Here is a 23,927-nt window from a genome sequence, read left to right on the forward strand (position 1 = left end):
CACAAGGTGAGATAATATCTGGGGATTGATTCTTGGAAGCACTAATCACCCTCAACACCAAATGAACTCCAACTGAGAGGCTGAGACCTCTGAAAATCAGGCCCTGATTAACTCAATTGGGACACTCAAAATTAGAGCTCCCTTTTGAAAATTTGGGCCTAAGTGACTTATTCAACATTTCATAAATCTGTGGAAGATCAAGAAATAGATGCCCATGGGATTTCCATGGTCGGAATGAATGCTGTGACCTAAAATGACCCATTTAAAAAGTTCTGTATATTTTAATATAGGTACAAAACATGTCCCAGATTTTTTTTAAGCAATACTATCTAAGTCTGTTGAGTTCATTCATGAACTTAAACAACCACTTGGAAGATTTTATTCATGAAATTCAAACTGTAATTAAAAATCATGTATCCCAAGCTACTGTGCTTGACTAATGAAACATTCAAATTGTAAGTCTATGAATAATTTATTTTCTGTTACTGTTACAGATTTAAGGATCTATCATCTCTGAAGAATGAATGAAATCCAGCCTTCCTGTTGGAATAGCACACCTGTCTTGTTCAACAAATCTTGGAGTGGAGGGCATTACTACCAAGTGATCAGTGCAGCAGAAACAATCATCCTTCCCTCTCTAATTGGGATTATCTGCTCAATGGGATTAGTTGGCAATATCGTCATTGTGTTCACCATAGTAAGGTATGGAGTTTAGCACATGTGCTGCAACAGAGATTTACTGCTGTAAACAAATCATTTGAATACATTGAGGAATGGAATTGTCCAGCAAAGACTAGTACAATCAATAATTCATGCTCTATGTAGCCATTTTGATACACAGTTCTGTCTAACCAAATTTGGACCATGATTTAAGAAAGCACTTAAACATACAATTAGGTCCCTCCCTTCACAGGGAAGCATTTAAACACATGCTTCGCTTCAAACACGTTTACTGAGTTCAGTGGGACTTAAAAGCACACATGTAAGCTTCCTTCCTCAATAGGGATGCTTTTTTGAATTGAGAGTTTAGAAACTGATTAAGCTCCCACTGAATTCAGTGGCAAAATTCCCATTGACTTGGATAGCGTAGAGCCTTAAGCTTTATCAAAAAAATTTCATCACCTTCCCTCTCTGCTAACGATGCAGTTTGATCCAGTTAGCATTTTCTCTCCTGACTCAGAATGATTAAGAGGGATAATCTGTGCAAGAGATTTGCTACTCTGTGACATTCAGACAAAAAAATATAAATGCAAACATCTGACCCTTGCATACCTATTATGTTTTCTTGCTCAGACATCGGTATTGGAAGCCAAGTGACCTATTTTGAGACTTTAAGTAATATTTTAAAAGTAATTCTATAAAAACAAAAACAAATGAAACATTCTCCATTTTCTGTCTTGAAAACAGTGTATTTTTTAGATCAGACTGCTATCTACACTCTCCTGGTTAGTAATGGCCTCCCAGGAGTTCATCACTTTCCTGGGATGTTGGCTCCCAGTAACAAGAACTTTTGTGCTAGTTGAGGATTCCCCTGCATTTTTAAGTTTGCTTTGTTATGATCTAGCAATGTCAAGCAGACTTCTTGGACCTCAGGATCTGGCCCAATTATCAATTATAGTTTTGTGCAACAATATCTTTAATCTCCTGATTCTATCAATTGTTTTATAGTGAGACTCTCAACTGCATGATTTCACCACAGAATTGAAAGAGGTTTCATCAGAAGCTGATTTGATCTAAGCACCCGTAATGCAAATTATCATAAACGTGATAGACTAAGGCTAATACATGTCAGCATCAGCAAGATTTAATAAATGAACTCTGTCCATACAGAGTGAACTTTAAGGGGGGAGAGAGGGCCATTTAGGGATCTGGGGCAAAAATCTGTCTGGGGATTGGTCCTGCTCTGAGCAGGGGGTTGACTAGATGACCTCCTGAGGTCCCTTCCAACCCTGATATTCTATGATTCATTTCCAATGACACAAAAAGGAATTAGGCACCTAATAGCCTGTTCTGCCTTTGAAAATCTCCCTCTAATGCACTAAGACTACAAGTCTATATTCACAAAGGAGCTTAGGTGTGGTGACTGCATTTTAGGCACCTAGAAAATCACTGGGATTTACAAACCCTGAGTTTGGCACCTGGACTCCCTATACAATGAATGGGGAGAGATAGGTACGTCAGAATGAGATTCACAAAAGCCAACACACTAGGTAGGGAGACACCTAAACTAGCCAATGGGAGATGCCAATGTGAAGGGTGTGTCCTAAGTCCTCTCTACCACCCCTCAGGGGAGTATCCTAGTCACTGGGTGATGGGATATTCTGATGTGGGACTTGCTCAGTCTCTCCTGTCAAAGCTGTTCTACTATGAATAACTAATGAAAGGCTCATTAGGCCAAAGAGAGAGGTGACTCTGTAGCCTGGTGATTAACACACACATACAGGATATGGGAGAGCCAGTCCCCTTGCTCCAATGACTTTAAATTATGTAGTTACAGTGGAAGAACTTCAGCAGGAGAGATTGAGGGATGCCCACAACAGAATGTCCCATAGCTCAGGGGTTGGAGCACTCTTCTGAGAAATAGCAGTGCCTAGTTCAAATTCCTCCTCCCCCCTCAGGCAGAGGGAGGATTTGAACCAGGGGTCTCCCATGGCCCAGGTGAGTACCTTATCATTGGGCTAAAAGTTATGAGGGAGGCCCTCCTCCCACCACTGTTTTGTGTAAGTTCACCTATAGTGGCCTGTGACAAGGTGCACTCACCACTGCAGCGCCTCCTGCTGGTTGTTCTGGAGACTAGCTCTACCCACCAGTGCACCCTCATCTGCTGATGTCTTGCTGCCGTCACTTCTGCTCCAGGACCCACATCACTCCCAGGACCATGATGTCTTCTTCAGGACACAGCATTGCAGATGTGCCGCACTCTGTGCTCGGGAATGTCCTGCAGTCTGATGGTCCAGCCACTTCCTCAGTGGTGAGTGGTGGTGAGAGGGGGACCCAAGCCCACCCACTACTCCAGGTCCTGGCCCAGGGACCTTGTAGATGGCAGCCATGCACTGCGTCCCCTCTAACCTCTCAGTCTACTTCCCCTGTAGCTTCCCCACAGCCCCGGCATCTTCTCCATCTTATCTCAGGGCCTAAACATGCCAGTCTTAGCAGTCATCCAGGAGCTGGCTCTCACTCCCCTGATCCTGCCCAGCATTGCTATGTCCAGGGTGCTAGCTTTCTTCCTTCTGTAAGGCAGCCCATCCTCCCTCCTCCAGCTCTAGGAAACTACTGCCTCTGCTCTGCCCTGCAGCTCTTCTTATATGGGCCTACTCAACCTGATTAGCTGCTCCTCACAACCCCTCTCCTATTGGCTGCTTTCTGTGCAGCCTCCCCAGGGCTCCATTAATCCTTTACCGGCCAGTGTGAGGTGGATGCCCCATCACAGGACCTGATCCAATAAGCAAGCTCTGAGCATGCTTACCAGATTGAGCCCCCAAGCAAGGTAGGTGGAGAAAAGCCTGGTCAGGGGCTGCATTGCGCATGCACAGAAGCAGAAACAAAGGTCTCTAGGGAACTTTGACTGCAAAAATTTAGATGCCAAGTGAGATTAGATGCCTACAGAGTTCAGCAGCAGCTGAGCAGAGGTTCTGTGAAGCCCAGTGTGTCCTGATTCTGGGACTTAGGCACCTAAAATGGCAGTTAAGTGCCTAAGTCCTTTTGTGAATCTAGCCCCAAATGTCTAATGTACTGTAGAAGTTGGCACCAAAAACAGCTCCCGATCTTTGTGGAGAAGACCACAGGAGTTTGTATGGGCTGGAGTAAGGGGAATATGTCTGTGAAAATGAATGAATGGATATAAAGGAAGAGAATATTCATTGAGCTTTTAAAATTCATAATATAGTCTCTGAAATGTTATAATAAAGGAAAACTAAAAAGGAACAAAGGGGTTTTTTCCCTCTTGAAAGGCCTTTGTCTGGCATGAATAACAAGATGAGGCAGAAGAGAATAGAGACAGACAGTGACGTTAAAAACTCAATGTGGTAATTATTGACATTTAATACGCTAGATACGCAAACAGAAGAGATTGTAGCAAATTTATATTTAAAGTTTGGCTCTCCCTTGCAGCATGTGAGAGGAGGGATAGCTCAGTGATTTGAGCATTGGCCTGCTAAGCCCAGAGTTATGAGTTTAATCCTTGAGGGGGCCATCTAGGGCAAAATCAGTACTTAGTCCTGCTAGTGAAGGCAGGGGGCTGGACTCCATGACCTTCCAGTTCTATGAGATAGGTATATCTCCATATATTCTTTATTTTTTTAGGACTATATAAAATGTTCACCTTTTGCTGAAAAGATCTGCTTCCAATATGTGTCAGGTCATATCTTCTTTCTTTACTGAATACATTTTTTTACTATTGTTTCTTCAGTTAGCATCAAAGAGTCAACTGCTGAAATAGAAGCTGGATTCTGTCCCTGCTATTATGTCATCAACAGGATTATTAACCAAGTTCCAGTTGCAGAATTTTTATTAATAGTGATACAAGATCCAGAAAGAATCCTGTACTTTCAGATTGCAGTTTGAGCTTGCAGGATTGGCAGTTAGAAAATATTTATTTTTACATGCAAATAAAGCTGATTTGATCTGGACCCTATGATGGGACCCTATGATGCGATTTTTAAAAGCTCCCCAAAAATGCACTTTGGGCAAAATTCATCCATATGCAGAAGGTCAGCACTAAAGTCCCATTTGAGCCCTACTAAATGGCTCATTGACCTTGTCCTGGCCTTCTAAACATGAGTGGATTTCACCCACAGGGAAGGGAGAGTAGAGCTTCTCTATACCCAAGTCCAAAGAAGCAATACAGAACATGCTAAGAAAGGTTGAGAAGGGAGGAAGGGCAAAATTATGCAAATGGCACTTCGGGTGTGCGAAGTGTGATCCTGGACTGTTTTGCTGTATGTTCTCTGCTCAGATGGAAGAGAAATGTGCACAATTCCTCTGCACCAAAAAAGAACTGGAAAGTATAGTTGGTTTTTCCTGTTTCTCCTTTAGATTGATTTCAGAAACAGAAGCAATAATAATGTTGGAGGCTTAGAATTCCTCATACATTGCATCAATACAAGAAGCAATGGGCTTAGACTGCAGCAAGGGAGGTCTAGGTTGGACATTAGGAAAAAGTTCCTAACTGTCAGGGTGGTTAAACACTGGAATAAATTGCCTAGGGAGGTTGTGGAATCTCCATCTCTGGAGATATTTAAGAGTAGGTTAGATAAATGTCTATCAGGGATGGTCTAGACAGTATTTGGTCCTGCCATGCGGGCAGGGGACTGGACTCGATGACCTCTCGAGGTCCCTTCCAGTCCTAGAATCTATGAATCTATGAATCTATGAATATTGGAACCATTAGGTATCTATAAATGATGTTTTCTGGTTTGACTGAGATTCAGTTAATTTTGGTCTGTAACCAATCCCTGGAGAAATTTCCTTGTGTGTTTTTGTATGCAATGATGTAGATCATCTGTCTGGTCTTTAAGCTGAGAGGAGCCACTGATTGGGAGCAAATCCTTTTGAGATTCAGAACATCTGCTGAGATCTCAAGGTGCTAGTTAGTGCAGGCGCTTGGACTGGAATAGGATGAATTATGATTTGTGACAGCACACAGTGCACTTCCCAGGTCCCCCAAAGTTGTTATTGAAATGACGATTAGTGTATGAATTATTGCAACATCAGTTCAAAGTACTATTTAACACTCCTTTTTGTAAGAGAATTGGGATCAGTCTTTCAAATCCTTTCCTGATTAGTATGACTGGGAGGAAGAGTGTTAGCTAGAAGACTGAACTAGCTAGAGAAATGACACATTTACAGAATCTGTAGAACTGAAATCTTGATTATTTAAGTTATCTCTCATCTATATGGATGTGTCAATTATTGAACAGCAAATTGCCCATATGGCTTATCATGGCTTGGGGAGAAAGCTCTGATTGCCAATGTAATTTCTGTGGCCTTAGCAATTGCTGAAAGAGTTTTAAACTCAATAGAGGAAAAGGAAACATAACTGAAAAGAGAGAAAGAGGGTTTGCAATCAAGTCTATAGGCTGCATTTTTGATGGTGTTTCACTGATATCATAATGCCACTATATAAATCCATAGTACCCACACATCTTGAATACTACATTCAGTTCTGGTCACCCCATGTCAAAAATGATATATTAGAATTGGAAAAGGTGCAGACAAAGGCAACAAAAATTATTAGGGGTATGGAACAACTTCTGTATGAGGAGAGATTAAAAAGATTGGAACTGTACAGCTTAGAGAAGAGATGACTAAAGAAGGACATAATAGAGGCTGATATAATCATGAATAATATGGAGAAAATGAATAGGGAAGTGTTATTTAGCCCTTCACATAACACAAGAATTAGGGATCAACCAATGAAATTAATAGGCAGTAGGTTTTAAACAAACAAAAGGAAATACTTCTTCATACAACACCCAGTCAACCTGTGGAACTCTTTGCCATGGGATGTTGTGAAGGCCAAACGTATAACTGGGTTCAAAAAAGAATTAGATAGAATCATAGAACCCATAGGGTTAGAATGGACTGCAAGAGTCATCTAATCTAACCACCTACCAAAATGCAGGATTTGTTCCTAGAGGATAGGTCCATCAATGGCTATTAACTAAGATGATCAGGGACACAGTCCAATGCTGCAGGTGTCCCTAAACCTCCAACCACCAGAAGCTGGGACTGGATGACAGGGGATGGATCACTCGATTGCCTTATTCTGTTCATTCCCTTTGAAGTATCTGGCATTGGGAACTATCAGAAGACAGGATCCTGGGCTATATGGACCACTGGTCTGACCCAGTATGGCTGTTCTTATGTTCTTATGATAGGGATAGAAATGGTGGTGTTGACGGATTATAAACAAAATTTCTTAAATAAAATATAGGTAAACTGTAACCAATACATTGGTATTAAAATGATTTAGGCAATAACGTGTATCAAATGGGTCTCCACTTCAATATTGTGGTAGCTCTGACAAACTACAGGAATTTTCAGTATCTAGAGAGAGCTGTGCAAAATTCAGCATGCAAATAAGCTCGCTCCCCCATCCTTTGTACCCTCCCATCCCGTCTCTAATTAAATATGCATAGATCCTTGTACCTTGCACATACAGCATGGAAGAAAGCATGTCATCTCTCCCACAACAATTACTGTGGTCTCAGTATGGGGGGTGTTCTTTGTCTTACACTCAGTCCCAGGCTTCAACCCTCTCTGACAATTCCATGTTGGCGCTAACAGCGGGGGGAGCCAAACAGAAACAGAGACATGTTTTCAAAACATCCAGAGAAAATATTTGCACTTGAAAGGTTCACATCTTTTATTGTCATGTATTCAAGAACTTGTCTCTTGCTCTTCAGTTACACTGCCTTTAAGAGTACTTCAGTTGCCTTGGGATGCTTGCTATACATTCTTTGCTGATTATCGTAACATAAAATTTGACAGAGTAGAGAATTTGAGCTTCCAAATGTAAGTTCAGAAATGCCTGGCAGGATATCTCCTGCTATTATGCATGAAGCAGTGCACAAAAGCCCTACAACAAGGAAAAAGTGAATTTCACCGTTCTGGTAAACATGTTTACATGCAACATACAAAAGCTTTATTTTATCTGGAAAGTCTGAGTTTTTAAACCTAATAGCACCACTGGATGCCTGAAGAGCAACAGGGGGTTTTCTGGAGATCTTCTAGGCTCTTTCAGCATAGACAAGGTTATAGGCTGTTTGTCTATAAACATTGGAGGAAAGAACAAACAAACACAAACAAGCATCTCCACATGCTCCAATCAGTGCCAGCAAACAAACATTATAGCTTTGTACCTCTGTTTTTTCCACATCACAGCCAGATGAGGTAGAAGCATACTTCATTACTTATTAGAGTTGTGTGAAACAACCATTTATATCTAGCTGGCTCCATTGAGCTAATTTGTGTCTTTAGAAATACTCTTATTTCATACATTCTAGGACGTGGTGGCTGCAGTACAAATAATAAGAAACTTGGGACACTGTTTGTGTGGTTGTTATTAATATTATTTGTGAAGTGCCAATAGTGTGGTCAGTGTGCTGAATGTGGTATGCACAGGTGGGAATGGAATTTTCTTGCCTGCAGATCTGCCTTCTTACCTTTTGTGTCTTTCAGTGAGATTGACAAATAAGCCTCTACCCTCTTCTGGAAAGTAGACTGAAAAAGAATACTATAGGCACCCACTGCTTTCAGAAAACCTTTTGAGACTGTATTGGGTTGCCTGCTCTTTGTTGGGGAGAAGATAAATACTCAGAATATGACCCTGATGCTACAAAGCACTTTAACACATGCTTAACTTTAAGCATGCAAGAAACCCAGTGGGACTGTTCTCGCCAGCTGTGGTCAGTGGGTCTATTATTTACATGCACCACGCCCGCACACCCCTCTCTCACACATACACTCTCCCCCCAACCCACAACTGAGGGCTGTGTTGAGCTAGGAACTTAATTTTTGTAAAGGACCGGATCCTCATCCTCCATGGAGGAGTTCACTAATTTACACCACCTGAGGCTCTAACCCACTGTCTGCAGATATCATTGAACACACAAAAGCTGTGCTATAGGAACCTAATTACATTTGCAAAGTCAAGCACTCACAAGTTAGAAAATGCCAGAATTAAGGCTGCCTGTGCAACCTTAATTCAGCCCCTTTATGCATATGAATTATGATACAGTCTTTAATTACATGATCACACACAATTTTTTCCACACAACCCCTGCCTCCTTCCATGAATAGGATGGACAGTGCTCCCTGAATGAGCAGCTCTTCAATATTTTGTTTTCTCTGGATTGTTCAGTGCATGGCCCCAAGGCTTTCTTTACTGCACACTATTCAAACCCTGATCCAAAGACAGAATTATTAATTTCCTCATGGACTTTTATTATTAGTTATTATTTGTATTATCATAGCCGTAGAGCCCCACTCATGAACTGGGACTCCATTGTGTTAGGTACTGTACTCATCACTATAATATCTGAGTGCCTCACAAACATTAATTATTATTTTTTCACAACAACCTTGTGAGATGAGATGGTGGTATTATCCCCATTTTACAGACAGGGAACTAAGGCACAGAGATTAAGGATAATTGGGTGCCCAATTTAAGATGCCTGATTTTCCAACATCTCACTGCACTATCTAGCACTTTATATATTCAAGAAAAGCTCTCATTGATTTCACTTGCAGCTGAGAGTGTTTAGCCCTTTTGCAAATCAGTCCCCAGGCTATCGACTTGGGCATCCAGAAAAGAGGAACGCACAACTAGTAACCACCTATGAAGAGTTTGGTTTAAGTAACTTGCCCAACATCACACAAGAACTCTGTGGCAGAAACAGGAATAGAATCCAATTCTCCAGGGCAGTATTCAGCTGCCTTAACCAGGAGACAATCCTTTCTCTCCTCCAATCCCTTTCCTGCCTCTTTCACTACACAACTTCCAACTGCCGCAATAAATAAGGCAGAGGTCCTAGAGACAACACCCTCCTTCAGTACATGACCCTGACTCACTCCTCGAAGCAGCAATACGGTGGGAAAATAATATGTGATCGTGTAATTATAGACTGTATCATAATGCATTTGCATGGGAGGGAGAGCAAATTAAGTTTATATAGGTAACCTTAATTCTGGTATTTTGCAACTTTTGAGCGCTTGACTTTGCAACCTCAATAATGCTCTTTTAACATAGTTTAACATGTGTGTAATATATTTTTAAAATGCTAATATACGTCACCAGCCATAGAATAAAGAAGCTACCATTGAAGATGAATACATTATATGATAATGCCTCTGGGTATGAGCAGGGACATCTTTGCTAGTTGAGCCAGAAGAAGAAAAGGTACAGGAAAGGGCAACAAAAATGATTAGAGGTATGGAACAGCTTCCTTATAAGGAGACTGGGACTTTTCAGCTTGGAAAAGAGGCAACTAAGGGAAGATATGATGGAGATCTATAAAATCATGACTGGTGTGAAGAAAGTAAAGAAGGAAGTGTTATTTACTCCTTTTCATAACACAAGAACTAGGGATCACCAAATGAAATTAATAGGCAGCAGGTTTAAAACAAACTAAAGGAAGTATTTCTTCACACAATGCACAGTCAACCTGTGGAACTCTTTGCCAGAGGATGTTATGAAGGCCAAGACTATACAAGGGTTCAAAAAAGAACTAGATAAGTTCATGAGGTCTAGGTCCAGCAATGGCTATTAGCCAGAATGGGCAAGGGATGCAAAACCATGCTCTGAAGTGTCCCTAGCCTGTGTTTGCTAGAAGCTGGGAATGGGTGACAGGGGATGGATCACTTGATGGTTGCCTGTTCTGCTCATTCCCTCTGGGGCACCCTCACTGTTGGAAGACAGGATACTGGGCTGGATGGACCAGTGATCTGACACAGTATGTCCGTTCTTATGTTCTTATATAATAGGACATGGAAGGATGTATTTATGATAACTGACCAGTTGAGGCATTATGAGGGCATATGGTCAAAACAAACAATAAAACTGTTTTAATTCAAAGTACCAAAATTCACTGTCCTCTCTCATTCCTCTCGTCCCCATTATTTCCATTCTCTTAGGTAAGCAAACAAACAAATCTTGCCATGTCTCACATCCCCTTGCAGCCCTGTTAGCAAAGGAGATTCCTCTCATTCCCAGATATATAATTATACACTTTTGTTCATCTGAGGAGATATGTTCAGCATTTGTAAGTCTGCTACTTGCTTCAAGTGTGGTGGCTTGCATGGAAAACATTTTGCTGAGGGGCTACTGAAACTCATTTTCACCTGTGACCTAAACTACAGCTAGAACCCAGACCATCGGAGGTGGCCGATTAATGTTTTAGGGCCAGATTTGTAAAAGTGCTGAAAGCTGCAGAGAGGTGCCCAATGGGATTTTCAAAATTGCCCCTTTAAAAATCTAGCCCTTGGTTCACTGCATCATCTAGTACCCAGGTCAGAGGGCCTGAGTCTCGCTTCTCACTTACAGTAGCTTTACCTCATGGCGCTCCATCAACTACAGTGGAAGTATTGAGAGTGGAGAATCAGGCCCAGAGATTTTTTAAACTTTTATAAATTTTTTCAAAGAGAAATTTGGGTTACCCAGGTGGGTATTAAAAACTAAACAGCATTAGCTCAGCAACATTGATGTTGACTGTGTCAAGTAATCTGTTTTCCCCATTTATTTCAGGTCTAGAAAAAAAAACATTCCAGATATCTATATCTGCAATCTGGCTGTAGCAGATTTGGTTCATATCATTGGCATGCCCTTTCTCATTCATCAGTGGGCCCGCGGAGGAGAGTGGGTGTTTGGCAGCCCTCTGTGTACCATCATTACATCCTTAGACACATGCAACCAGTTTGCATGCAGCGCTATTATGACAGTCATGAGTTTGGACAGGTATGTGGTTTAATCTGAATATATCCTAATTCTGTACAAGAAATGCAACACTATTTTAATTTCATGTTTAAAAAGAGCTTTTCACAAATCCATCTTTATTAATTCGAGAATAAGAAATGTTATCTTTTCTGCAGGTGTTAGTTTACAAACAGTATGAATACCCTTTTCTTGCTATTTTAGGCCCTGGGTTAGCAAGGTACTTGAACACATGCCTAATTTTAAGCATGGAAGCAATCCCATTGACTTCAGTGGAACTATCTTGGGGTTAAAGTTAAGCACATGTTTATGCAGGTTGCTGCATTGGGGGTGCAGATTATATTAATAGTCAATTTCCCAAAGAAACTATATATATTTTAATGATTATAGTGTAATAATAATAAAAATGGCTTCATGGTGAACTACAGAAACCTTGATTTTGTAATAAAACGGTGACAAATATATCTGTTTACATTATTTCTGAAAACCATTTTTCTTATTGAAATTCAGTGACAGTATTGACTGTACAATAGGAATCTCAACTTTAATCATGTCAACAAGTTCCACAAGCAGTTTTTGTGTGGTTCGGATCTTAAAGAGAGATGTGATCATGGACAGGAAGGGCAAGTATACATTGAACCCAGGATGCTTTTACAAGTGTAGTGGAAAGTGTGACCAAAAAAAAAACAACACCGATTGAGGAACAGAAGGAAAGCATTAAGGAGATGTTAAAGAGAGATATGAGTTAGGATAATACGAGGTGAGGGTAGAAAGATTGATTTGTAAGATGTTGCTATGAAAGGTGCCAACTAAAACCATGGGCGTGGATTCTATCATCGGAGGAGAATAAAGAGAGAGGACTAAGGATAGAAATTTGAAGGCATATCAATGGAGAATAAAATAGAAAAATAAAATCTAGAAACAGCTTTAAAAGTAGGTAACTACAGCCAGTTTTTCATGGGATAGATAAGTGTATTAACATTAGACGTAGCAATTGAGTGACAAGGAATTTAATAAAAAAAATGAGAAAATTATAATTGTGGCTCAAATCCAGTTTTTAAGGTAGGGACCTGGCAGGGCCGCTGACAGGGGGCGCAAAAGAGGCAGCGAAGTTAAAGCGCTGCCGCGGCAAAGGGCCCTGCTTAAAGCACTGCCGCATCAGCGCTTTAATGTCATTGCCTCTTTTGCGCCCCCCAGGCTGCCGACGGGGGGGGGGGGGGGGGGGGGGGGGGGGGGGGGGAAAAGGAGCAGCTGCCCTGTGGCTGGTGATTTAAAAGGGCCCGGGGCTCCGGCTGCTGCTACCGCGGCAGCGGCTGGTGCCCTGAGCTCTTTAAATCACCACTGGAGCCCTGGGCAGTGCAGGTCAGGCAGCCCAGATGGGCTGGCTGGGGGACGCTGATCCCCAGCCCTGCCCATTCTGCCCGAGGCCCCACCCCTGGGGGGGCAGAGCCAGCCCCCATACCGGTAAGAGCTCAATTTTACTTTCATCCCTGACTGTGTGGCCACTTCTAAACAAAGATAGGTTGAGCACGTTGGCTACCAGATCCTCATTTGTGTCTGTCACCTTGCTGGCTAATATTATTTCCCCCAGAAATACTTCCCCTAGCAGTCGTCCTTCATGAGCTCCATTAGAAAGCTATCCAGTCGTGGCATTGATATCATAGCCTTTACACCCTGAAAAACAACTTTATATATGAGTGCTTCAAGAAGTGACAAACAACTGCCTCTCCGTAGTTAGCTGGAAATTGTACGGGCAGCCTAGCAGGGTTTGCCTTTCACTTACTTGACTTAATATTTAATAATAAATCATTTAAGCAAAACTCTAAAAACTACTTGGGTTGCTAATGCATATTGTCATTTACAACAAGGTTTCCCCACAGTGACACTGAGACATTTGTGCTGCTTAATATAGATTAATATTGATGTCACAAGCAAATATTAAGTACATAAAACAAAGCTGAAGTCATGGCAGCAGAACTTTAGTCTGTTGCTAAAGGGACACATCCTCGGGAACAACTCACAGCTCCTGTCCTTCTAGTGGAGGAGGAGACACACATCAGAGCTTATTCAGATGTCCTTGAAATCAAGAGTAAATCCACTGAAGTCAGTGGAGTTACATCAGTGTAAAACTGGCTTAGGGGACACCAGAATGATCTACAGAGAAGCAGATTTTTTTCCCCAAAGAAGTTTTAATACTGCTTGTGACTGTACCAAATACAGTTCTTCCTCTCTCCTTCTTTGACCACCACTTTTACAGCTCCATCTAAAGGGCAAGTTAGCTTATCTACTTCACAAGTGCTGCTGTATGAATCTGCAAGCAAAGGTTCATATAAAAACATTAAGTCAACTGAGTAGCTTCCTTTCTATGACTATTTAGTCCATCAAACGATCCCAACCTCTGCCAGCATGATCTAGAACAGGGGTCGGCAACCTCTGGCACGCAGCTCGCCAGGGTAAGCACCCTGGCAGGCTGAGCCGGTTTGTTTACCTGCCGCGTCCACAGGTTCGGCTGATTGCAGCTCCCACTGGCCGCGGTTCACCGCTCCAGGCCAATGGGGGCTGCAGGAAGCGGCGCGGGCTGAGGGATGTACTGGCTGCGGCTTCCTGCTGCCCCCATTGGCCTGGACTGGCAAACCATGGCCAGGGGGAGCCGCGATCGGCTGAACCTGTGTACGCAGCAGGTAAACAAAGTGGCCTGGCCCGCCACGGTGCTTACCCTGGCGAGCCACGTGCCAGAGGTTGCCAACCCCTGATCTAGAAAGACTAATATGTCCTTCTGGGGAATGTTCTTGGTGAGGACATTAGTGGAAGATTACCTGTACACTAGTATATAGGGGGCCAGAACCTTTCAGGTATTGAGTGTGGGGGGGGTACTTTGTGGCTCTCTGCTCCTCAGGATATTAGACCTCATTCCAGTCTTGAGGAGTGTTTAGAACAGCCTCAAGACTGTTCTAAATTGTTCTGGCAGCTGGGGTTTGCTGGAGAGGGAGGGAACTCTGGTCCCCCATTTTCTTTAGTCACCCCCCCAAACCAAGGGGAATTTCTTTATATCAGTGGACCACACAAGACAGATTTGAAAGGCCTGAGGATCTGCTCCTGGGTGTTTGATCTTCTCAAGAAGGACACACACCATACACTGGTTCCACTCTACTGTCTTCAGTAGACTTATTCCTGATTTGCACTGGACTATATGAGACTGGAATCAGGCCCTCATTTACAAAACTGTTAGAGATAGACCTCAGCCATGGAGTTCAGATCTAGATGTCTGCAGCAAAGCTCCTATTGATTTCAGTGGGTACAGCAGGATGAGACACTTTAGGGAAGCTTAGATTTAGATCTGAATCTAAAGTTTGGTGTTCCCATTAAGGCCCATTATAGAGATAGTCCTGAGCCATGAAGCTGAGTTTGCGATGTAAATACATATCCAAACATACCTGAAGTTCAGTGGAACAAAAATTGGTCAAGTATTCCAGTTCAGGCAGATCTCTAATTTCTACATAAGAATGGCCATACTGGGTCAGATCAAAGGTCTATTTAGCCCAGTATCCTGGGGGGGGGAGGGATAGCTCAGTGGTTTGAGCATTGGCCTGCTAAACCCAGGGTTGTGAGTTCAATCCTTGAGGGGGCCATTTAGGGAACTGGGGTAAAAATCTGTCTGGGGATTGGTCCTGCTTTGAGCAGGGGGGTTGGACTAGATGACCTCCTGAGGTCCCTTCCAACCCTGATATTCTATGATTCTATCCTGTCTTCCGACAGTGGCCAGTGCCAGGTGTTTCAAAGGGAATGAGCAGAACAGGCAACCATCAAATGTTCCATCCCCTGTTGCTATGCCAGTATTCCTGATGAAACTCTCCCTTATACTCGGTTAGTTCACAGTTTAAGAGAAGGCAAGTTCAGCATCTTAAAATTATCTACTGTATAATAAATACATATTAAAAATTAAACACATCTAGGACTTAAAATGTTATAGTATAGGGGAGGCCAGATACTCCCCTCTGCAGAATGACAAGAACAGAAGTAAACAGAGAAAAAAGGCAAAGGGGCTGTAAGCTATGAGGCATATCTCCCCCACCTTAACACACTCAGAGCTGTCTGTGGCCTGCATGTGTGAATGTTCAATGGAAATGGAGGAGAGAGGTATGCAGCCAGTTGCAGGAGGAGAATGCAGCTGCTCTAACATGCTGTGCTTTCTTCGGTAGGCATTTGAGAAGGTTCCCCATAACGCTGAAGGTAACATAGCACTGGAGGTTTGCCACCTTGTTGAGGTTGGCAAGGGTTTCCACAGTTGAGGAGGGCTCTCTGCTCCAAAAGTTTTGGCGAAAGGGAGGAAGAATCTTGAGAATGACCATCTTCATTGCTCCTCCTGAAGTGGAGCTCAGACAGAGATGTTAGTACTGGGCAATGCATTCCTCTTCTCCCAGGATAGGACATCAGGGCTGTTCTGAAGAGACTCAGTTTGCCTATCCTAACACATCCTTCCCAGGAGCTCGATTGACAGTACAATTAGATTAGATGGAGTCTGCCTCCTTCTCTAGGAGTGTACACTGAATGTGAATGGCAGACAAAACTGAAATCAGTGAGAAAAGCAGCATGCACAGACATACTACAGAAAGGAAAACTATGTTAAAGCCAAGGAAATGAATAAATATTTCAGGCCAGATTCATTCTTGTTGCTACAGGAAGGGATAAGTTACACCTTCCTGCACCAGCCTGAACTCATGCCCTTCAGGGTAAGTTTTATTCACACCAAGGAAAGGAACTGCTGGTGCATACCCAAATCTAGCCACATGAGCATCATAGAATCATAGAATACAGGATTGGAAGGGACCTCAGGAGGTCATCTAGTCCAACCCCCTGCTCAAAGCAGGACCAATCCCCAACTAAATCATCCCAGCCAGGGCTTTGTCAAGCCTGACCTTAAAAACCTCTAAGGAAGGAGATTTCACCACCTCCCTAGGTAACCCATTCCAGTGCTTCACCACCCTCCTGGTGAAAAAGCTTTTCCTAATATCCAACCTAAACCTCCCCCACTGCAATTTGAGACCATTACTCCTTGTTCTGAGGATATACTCATGTCAGCCAATTTAGTGATTTCCCTTATCATGCTAGATTTCATTTTATCAGCTTTGGGTTCTGCATTGCTGAGTTCAAGGAATGAGAGCTAGAAAATTTAATGAATTTAGAAATACAGGGCAGGAGCAGTTCCTTTACAGTCAAATTTCAATTACTAAAAATGACTAAACAAGTAATTAAATGATCCAGAAATAAAATCATAAAACATTTAAAGCGATAAAAATATCTAAGGGCCAGATTGTGATATCCTTATTCACATCAAGTAGTTCATTGCCCCAGGATTAATCATATTGAAATCAATGAGATTACTGTTGGCATAAGGTACTACTCAGTCTGAGTAAGGTATTGCTATCTAAATAATTGTGAACCTGATTTGCCTGTTTAAATGTCCAGTAAATCAACTTCGGGTCTTATGGTATAGTTTATTTGGCCCATCACTTTTCCATCTGAGTTATAGAAAAAGAGATGGGCCAATCTCAAAAGCTTTAGTATTGGCATTCCAGTCTGAGGCTACGTCTACACTACGGGGGGGGTGGGGGCGGGGGGAAATCAATTTCAGATACGCAAATTCAGCTACGGGAATAGCATAGCTGAATTCGACGTATCTGATCCGACTTACCTCGCTGTGAGGACGGCGGCAAATCGACCGCCGCAGCTCCCCCGTCGACGGCGCTTACTCCTACCTGGGCTGGTGGAGTATGCGCGTCGATTCGGGGATCGATTATCACGTCCCGACGAGACACGATAAATCGATCCCCGAGAGATCGATTTCTACCCGCCGATCTGGACGGGTAGTGAAGACAAGCCCTAATAAGCACCCAGAACTTTGGTGGCGTCTCTAAATCACAAACACAAAACTGGGATGAGATTCATAGAACAGGCTTCTCCATAAGACTCTGTACTTCCAGTTTTGGTCCCGAAGATTCATGGGCCCAAAATAAAGAGGATGGGGTTCTTACTTCATCCAAACTGGTTCCCCAGTTCTAAAAAGGCTCTAGAATAATAATACTGATATACTTTGCACTTATGTAGCACTTTTCATACAAAGATCTCAAAGCACTATACAAAAGGTGGATAAATATTAGTCCCATTTTACAAGTTGGGCACTTGAAATACAGAGAGGTTGTGTCTCCAAGGTCATACAGACTCAGCAGCAGAACTGAGATTAGACCGAGGTCTCCTTGCTCCCAGTCCATTGCTCAACCAGAAATCTCATTTTGCCCTAAGGCTGCCTTATGCTTCTCTGGTCAGGTAAAGAGACATTAAAGTGGATGTAAATATAATTTATTCCACTTTAAAGCCCTTTTACACTGCCCTTTGTGCAAATGAAAATCAGCCTCTTCCCCTCCCCATCATGAATAAAATTGTATTAAAATGTTTAGATAGCAGACATTCACCTTTGAACTGCTTCAGAATTCTTCATCTTGGATTGAAAAAACCTGTATGCTAAAATTAAGAAAATATAGTATAAGCTTTTTAAAAGCAATATCAGGGAGTGCTCAAATTTGCAAATACATATTTTCTTCACTTTTTATTTTGCCTTCGCTCTTAAAATGAAACTCCATTCTCTATTCAAACATACAGTACACAGTAGAGAAAGGGCAGTGTATATTCTTAGAATTCAAAGTCAGAAAGGACCATTAGATCATCTAATCTGACCTCCTGTATATCACAGGCTATTAAATTTCACTTAGTTGCCTCGTACTGAGCCCGGAAACTTGTGTTTGGCTAATGCATATCTTCCAGAAAGGCATCCAGTCTTGATCTGAAGAACACAAAAGATGGAGACTCCACCATGTCCCCTGGGAGTTTGTTTGCAGCCTGACTCACCCTCACTACCATTTTCCAGTTTAAATTTGTCTGTCTTCACCTGCCAACTATTGGTCTTGTTATGGTGACAGGTTTCAGAGTGGTAGCCATGTTAGTCTGTATCAGCAAAAACAAACTCCTTGTTGGTCTTGTTGTGCTTTTCTCCACTAGATTTAAGAGTCCTTTAGTACCCAGTATTTTATCCCCATGAAAGTATTTATACACTGTAATCAAGTCATCTCTCAATCTTCTTTTTGATAAGCTAAAAAGGTTGCTAAACTTGCATTGCTCCTCTCTACGGTCTCAAGAATCCATTTCTTCCAAACAATAGTTGCATTGGTTAAAGAAAATTACAAAGTAATGATCTGCAAGTTTACTATAGATGCACCTGCACATTATCGTCTTCTCTAATTTAAAGCCACCTTAGAAGTAAAAGATTCATAGGCATTTACAAATCAAAGACTGTTGCATTAATTCAGTCTGTGGCGCAATGATGGTCTCCATCTCAGAATATACTGCAGATGTTTCCAAAAATTTAGAATAGAGCATGTGTGCTATAAAAAAAATAGATGACTGATAAAAAGAATAGAAATAATGCATTTTCATAAACAGGAATTGCTTTCAAAACTCATTTATTATGATTATGTCATTATCTAGCACTACAGATGTACATCATACTGTGAAATAGGTAAAATGTGTAAACAAGAGGCCCTCCTTGACTGTTACCAGATTTGCCCATTACTTTGAGATACGCTCATTTATTAGGGTTACTCTTCTTGGAGGGGCGGGTTCTGTAATTCTATCAATGTACTACTTGTGTGACTTGTATTCTCATATGGAGCTCTACTTCTCCCTTCAGCAAGTTCCCTCCCAATGGAGCTATTCTGCAGGACCTAGGTTCCCCAGGGCTGGGTTCTTCCAGCCCCAGAATCAGACTGACACACATACACACACATTAACAGAGTGCGTCTGAGAGGACCGGGTTAATCAGCACTCCCAAGCTGACCCCTTAAATGTCCTGAACTCAGCAGGCTGGGTCTAGAGCACTTCCAAGCTGCCACCCTCATATGCCCCAGGTTCAGCCTATCCCCACTTCCATGTTACAATTGTTCTGGTAGTAACCCACTTGATGAGCAAACCCCACAGGATTCTTGAGCGCTGCAGAGATCTTTAGCTTAAGTACAAGGAGCATTGCTGCAGACACAGACACACACAGAAACAACCAGCTTAACCATAAAAGTTTTTTATTGCCAGGTAATAACCATACAAGGGGAGCCAAACAAACAAAACAGTTATATTAAATCCAACTTAAATTTGATCACACAAGTCAGATTTAGAAAACTGTAACTGATCACACAAATCAGAGTCAGAAGGCTATACCAAGAGAGAGAGTTAGGTTCTCACCACTCCGTGAAGCTTGAATCGATCGGGGTTCCCAAGTGGTGGGAAGTGAGTCAGACAGGCTGTGCCCTGGTTCCCCAAGAACACAGAGCTGATAGATAACAATTCCCCCCATTGATGGGATGAATCAATTACTCTAAATTTTCATTCTTGAGAAAACTATGTTAAAGAGTTGCTTAGCTGTGACCGAGGCAGTGTTGGTTTTAGTAGGAATGGCTTCCACCCATTTGGAGAAGGGATCTACTATTACCAAGCAGTACTTATTCCCTCTACTCCTCATGGGTAAGGGCCTGTAACAGGGCACAGACTCAACACAGCAGCGCCTCCTGCTAGTTGGTTAGGGAATTAACTCCTTCAGCAGTGAGCCATCGCTAGTGGTGTCTCGCCCACCGTTACTGTCAGTCTACACCATCCTCACAGTTGGACACACGTCACTCCCAGACCGCGGCATGCACTTCTGGACATTGCCCTCTGGCTGTGCCCGCTCTGCTGGCTCTCCCCACCTTCCGGGGGACCGGCAGCTTCTGGTTCTATCACTCGCCTCAGTGGCTCACTGCAGTCCTTAGTATAGCCCCTTCCTCCAAGGGCAAACTGCAGTCTGGCTTAGCCACTCTCATCACTGGCAAGTAGAGGGGAAAGGGGTGGGGGGGGGCAGCCCACCTGCTACTCTGGGCCCCAACCCAGGGACCCTCTAGCAGCAGCCACTTACTGCCCTCCTCCAACTCTCTTCCAATGCCTCCTTCCCTGGGCCAGCACCTTCTCTACCCCTATGTGTCAGGGCCCCAGTCTGGCAGTTGTCAGCCTAGAGCTCTCCCAGTCTCTGCAGACCCTACCCTACCCTACCCTGTCTTAGGTTCTTCTCTCTTTGCCCTCCAGGGAGAGACTGCCTTCCTCTCTGCCCTGTAGCCTTCTTATAAGGCTCAGCCTGGCCCTGATTGGCTGCTTTCAAGCCTCCACTTGATTGGCTCCCAATAAGCCCTTCCAGGATTGGCTGGGGCTCTGCACAGCCTCTCTGGCTTGCTTTAACCCCTTCCACGCCAGAGTCAGGCAGCTGCCCCACTACACAGCTTGTGTAGTCTATCTGAATCCGGGACCACGGACCCTCTATTATTTGGTGTCCCAATACATTTTTTTGAACCTGGTGATCAGCATTAACCATGGCGCACTGCAGACAGTTATCACACCACTGAACTATATCTGCTTTCATGCCTGGCTACCACCCTGTATCTTTAATCCTATTTAAAGTATCCTGTTTTCCTCTATGCTCTTGCTGATGCACAAATTGAATCAGGTCCTCCAGTACCTGGCTGGGGACTATCCAGTGCCTTTGACCACCTGCATCCACTGCCCACGAGACATCTCCAACCTGCTCAATCCTATATTTTCCTGTGGGATCTTTCCCTGTCTTGGCTAAGGACCTGATTTCTGTATCCCCATCTCGAAGGGTACTTAAGTCCAAGATATCTAGTCCTTTGCCTAAAGTTTTTCCCCTGGTAGTTACTGCCTCTATTTGTTCTACCTGGTCTGTGTCTTTAGTGTGGTTACTAGTAGCAGCAGCTTTGGATAAGGCATCAGCTCTGTTGTTCCAGTGTGCTTCTTCTGAGTGATTTTTCTGATGTCCCTTTGTGTGAGTCACCCAAGTGTCTCCAGTTCTTTCCTTGATCAGATTTGCTGTCTGTCTCCATTTGTCTGAATGAGAAATGGAGCGCCCATTTCTCTATTCAACCAAAGGGGGAGCCACACAGTGATTGCTCTGGCTGTCCAGTCAGTGTAAATAGTAACAGAAGTGTCCCAGGATTCAGAAGCTATGACAGCTCTAACTGCATCCACCTCGGTTGCTTGGGCAGAATGGGGGTGAGGTAGGCCTTGGAGCATCTCTCTGTCATTTATTCGGATGGCTCCATGCCCTGTTCGGGGATGACCCATATGGTAGAAACTTGAGTCATCTGTAAACCAAATTGCAAACCCCTTCTCTTTAGCATCTGCAAGCCTCATGCCTCATGCCTTGACTGGCCATTCAAAGTGTATCACAAGGGGGAGGGGGCAGGTATGCTCCTCTCCTTCTATAATTAGCCCATACAGGTCTGGTGAAATGGCTTGGTCTTTTTTAAACTTGATTCCTCGGTTTACTAGGGTGAGGATCCATTGAGCAATGCAGAGGTGTCACAGGGTTGGGACTCACCACTGCAGCACCTCCCGCTGGCACATCTGGGAATTAGCTCTGTCCTCTGCAGGGCGCTCTCTGCCGGTGGTGTCCCGTCCGTCTTCTGCTCCCCTGTTGGTGTCCAGACCCACGTTGCTCCTTCCTCGGCGGTGTCCTCTTCAGGACACTGCCCTCTGGCAGTGCCCACTGCTCTGGTCTCACCCCCTTCCAGGGGACTGGTGTTATCAGCAGTCCTCCATCTGCACCTGTTCTAGTGGCTATCTGCAGCCTCAAAGTCTAGCCCCTTTGTCACAGTGGCCAGCCACAGCCTGTATCAGGCCACGCTCCTCCTCAGCCAGGTGTAGTACAAGGGGGATGGGGGGGACCCAAGCCCACCCGCTACTCTGGGTCCTGACCCAGGGACCCGCTAGCAGCAGCCACCCTGCCCTCCTTCTCTCCCCTTGTCAGACTTTGTCCCTGGGCTGCTTCCCCTTCAGTCCTGTGCACCTGCTCAGCCCTTTGTAGCAAGGCCCGCAGCATGGGGTTTTCCTTGGCTGGAGCTCCCCAGCTCCTTCTGCCCTTCCCCAGCACTGCTCTGTCCAAGGTGCTGGTCTCCTGCTCCTTCCCCCATGAAGGTCTCAGACAGACTGCCTACACCTCTCCTAGGCAGCCTTTATATAGGGCCTAGCCTAGCCCTGATTGGCTGGCTCTAATCTCGGCCCTGATTGGCTCCAGTAGACCCTTCTCTAATTGGCTGCCGGCCTGCGCAGCCACTCTGGCCTACCCTAGCCCTCTCTCTCATGGGGGTGGGGCAGCCACCCCACCACAGGGGGTTAGAGACCTGGATGTCCTGTGTTTTCCCGCTATGATGTACTTGAGTGGGGAATGCACCGTCTGACCTTTGACCCTCTAATAATAAATTCCCAACGGGTGAGGCTCCAGACCAACGCAAGACACTCCTTTTCACAGGGGGTAAACCTTGCTCTGTTTGATCCAGGAGCCTGGAGGTATATGCGATGACTCTGAGCTTGTCACATTGCCTTTGGTTGAGAGTAGCTCCAATGCTTTTTTCTGCAGAGGCCAATTGGATCACAAAGGGCAGGGTAAGGTCAGGATAAGCCAGGGCAGAAGCAATAGCCAAACCTTGTTTCAAGGTGGCCAGGGCAGTCTATTGGTCTGGTCCCCATTTCCAAATTCTGTTGTTGTTTTTTTTAAATAATTGATACAGAGGCTTGGCTTTGTCAGAGAACATTTCAATGAACTTTCTGGAGGAATTAAAAGTTCCCAAGAGAACTCATAGGGAGTGCATGTCAGTGGGAGCAGGTAGCTTTCCTATCATTTCTACCCTTTGTTGATCGGAGTCCGACCATCCTCCCCAAGACACCCCCCCAGATATTTCACTTGTTGCTGTATTAACTGAGCCTTTTCTCTATTTACCTTAAATCCGGTTTCCTGCACTATAGTCAACACCGCCCTGGTGATTTCCCTGTTCATTTCCGAAGTGGGGGGGGTGTATTAGGATGTCATCCACGTATGAAATTATGTGTGAGTGGTGGTCAGGGCGCAAATCGTTCCACATTTTAGTGACATGGGCATGACAAATACTAGGGGAAGCATGGAAACCTTGGGGAGTCTGGCTGGTGGCATATTGTCGTCCCCCATAGGTAAAAGCAAACTTATACCAACATGAAGGATGGAGGGGTATAGCCATGAAAGCATTAGCCAAATCGATCACAGAGAACCGTTTTGAGCCAGCTGCTATGATTTCATTGTATTCAGCTACTACATGGGCTGCTGCAGGGGTGGCCACATTTAATGTATGGAAGTCTATTGTCATTCTGTAAGTGACACTGTCTGCCTTAAGGACTGACCATACTGGTGAATTGCAGATCCTTTGCATAGGCACGAGCACCCTTTGTTCCAAGAGACAGTCTATAGTATTTTTAATGCCCTCCTCTGCTGCAGCTGGGTACAGGGCCGGCTTTAAGCCGATTCGGCCTATTCCTCGGAATGGGGCCCCGCGCCTAAGAGGGCCCCGCAATGTCCGGGGCTGCCGCCAGAGCGGGGGGG

At 43.9% G+C, this 23,927-nt stretch overlaps 1 protein-coding gene across 1 annotated transcript in view; it reads left to right on the forward strand.

The window, feature by feature from the left end:
- Positions 1-520: 520 nt before the first annotated feature.
- Positions 521-23,927, forward strand: part of MCHR2 (melanin concentrating hormone receptor 2) — a 37,101-nt gene continuing 13,694 nt past the window's right edge. Inside the window, exons 1-2 of the mRNA XM_024198433.2 lie at positions 521-702; positions 11,246-11,455. Coding sequence (XP_024054201.1) covers positions 521-702; positions 11,246-11,455 — 392 coding nt within the window. The remainder of the gene's footprint in view (positions 703-11,245; positions 11,456-23,927) is intronic.

This window comes from Terrapene carolina, unplaced genomic scaffold (assembly GCF_002925995.2).
Source record: "Terrapene carolina triunguis isolate 2854851 unplaced genomic scaffold, T_m_triunguis-2.0 Scaffold42, whole genome shotgun sequence".
Taxonomy (NCBI): Eukaryota; Metazoa; Chordata; order Testudines; family Emydidae; genus Terrapene; species Terrapene triunguis.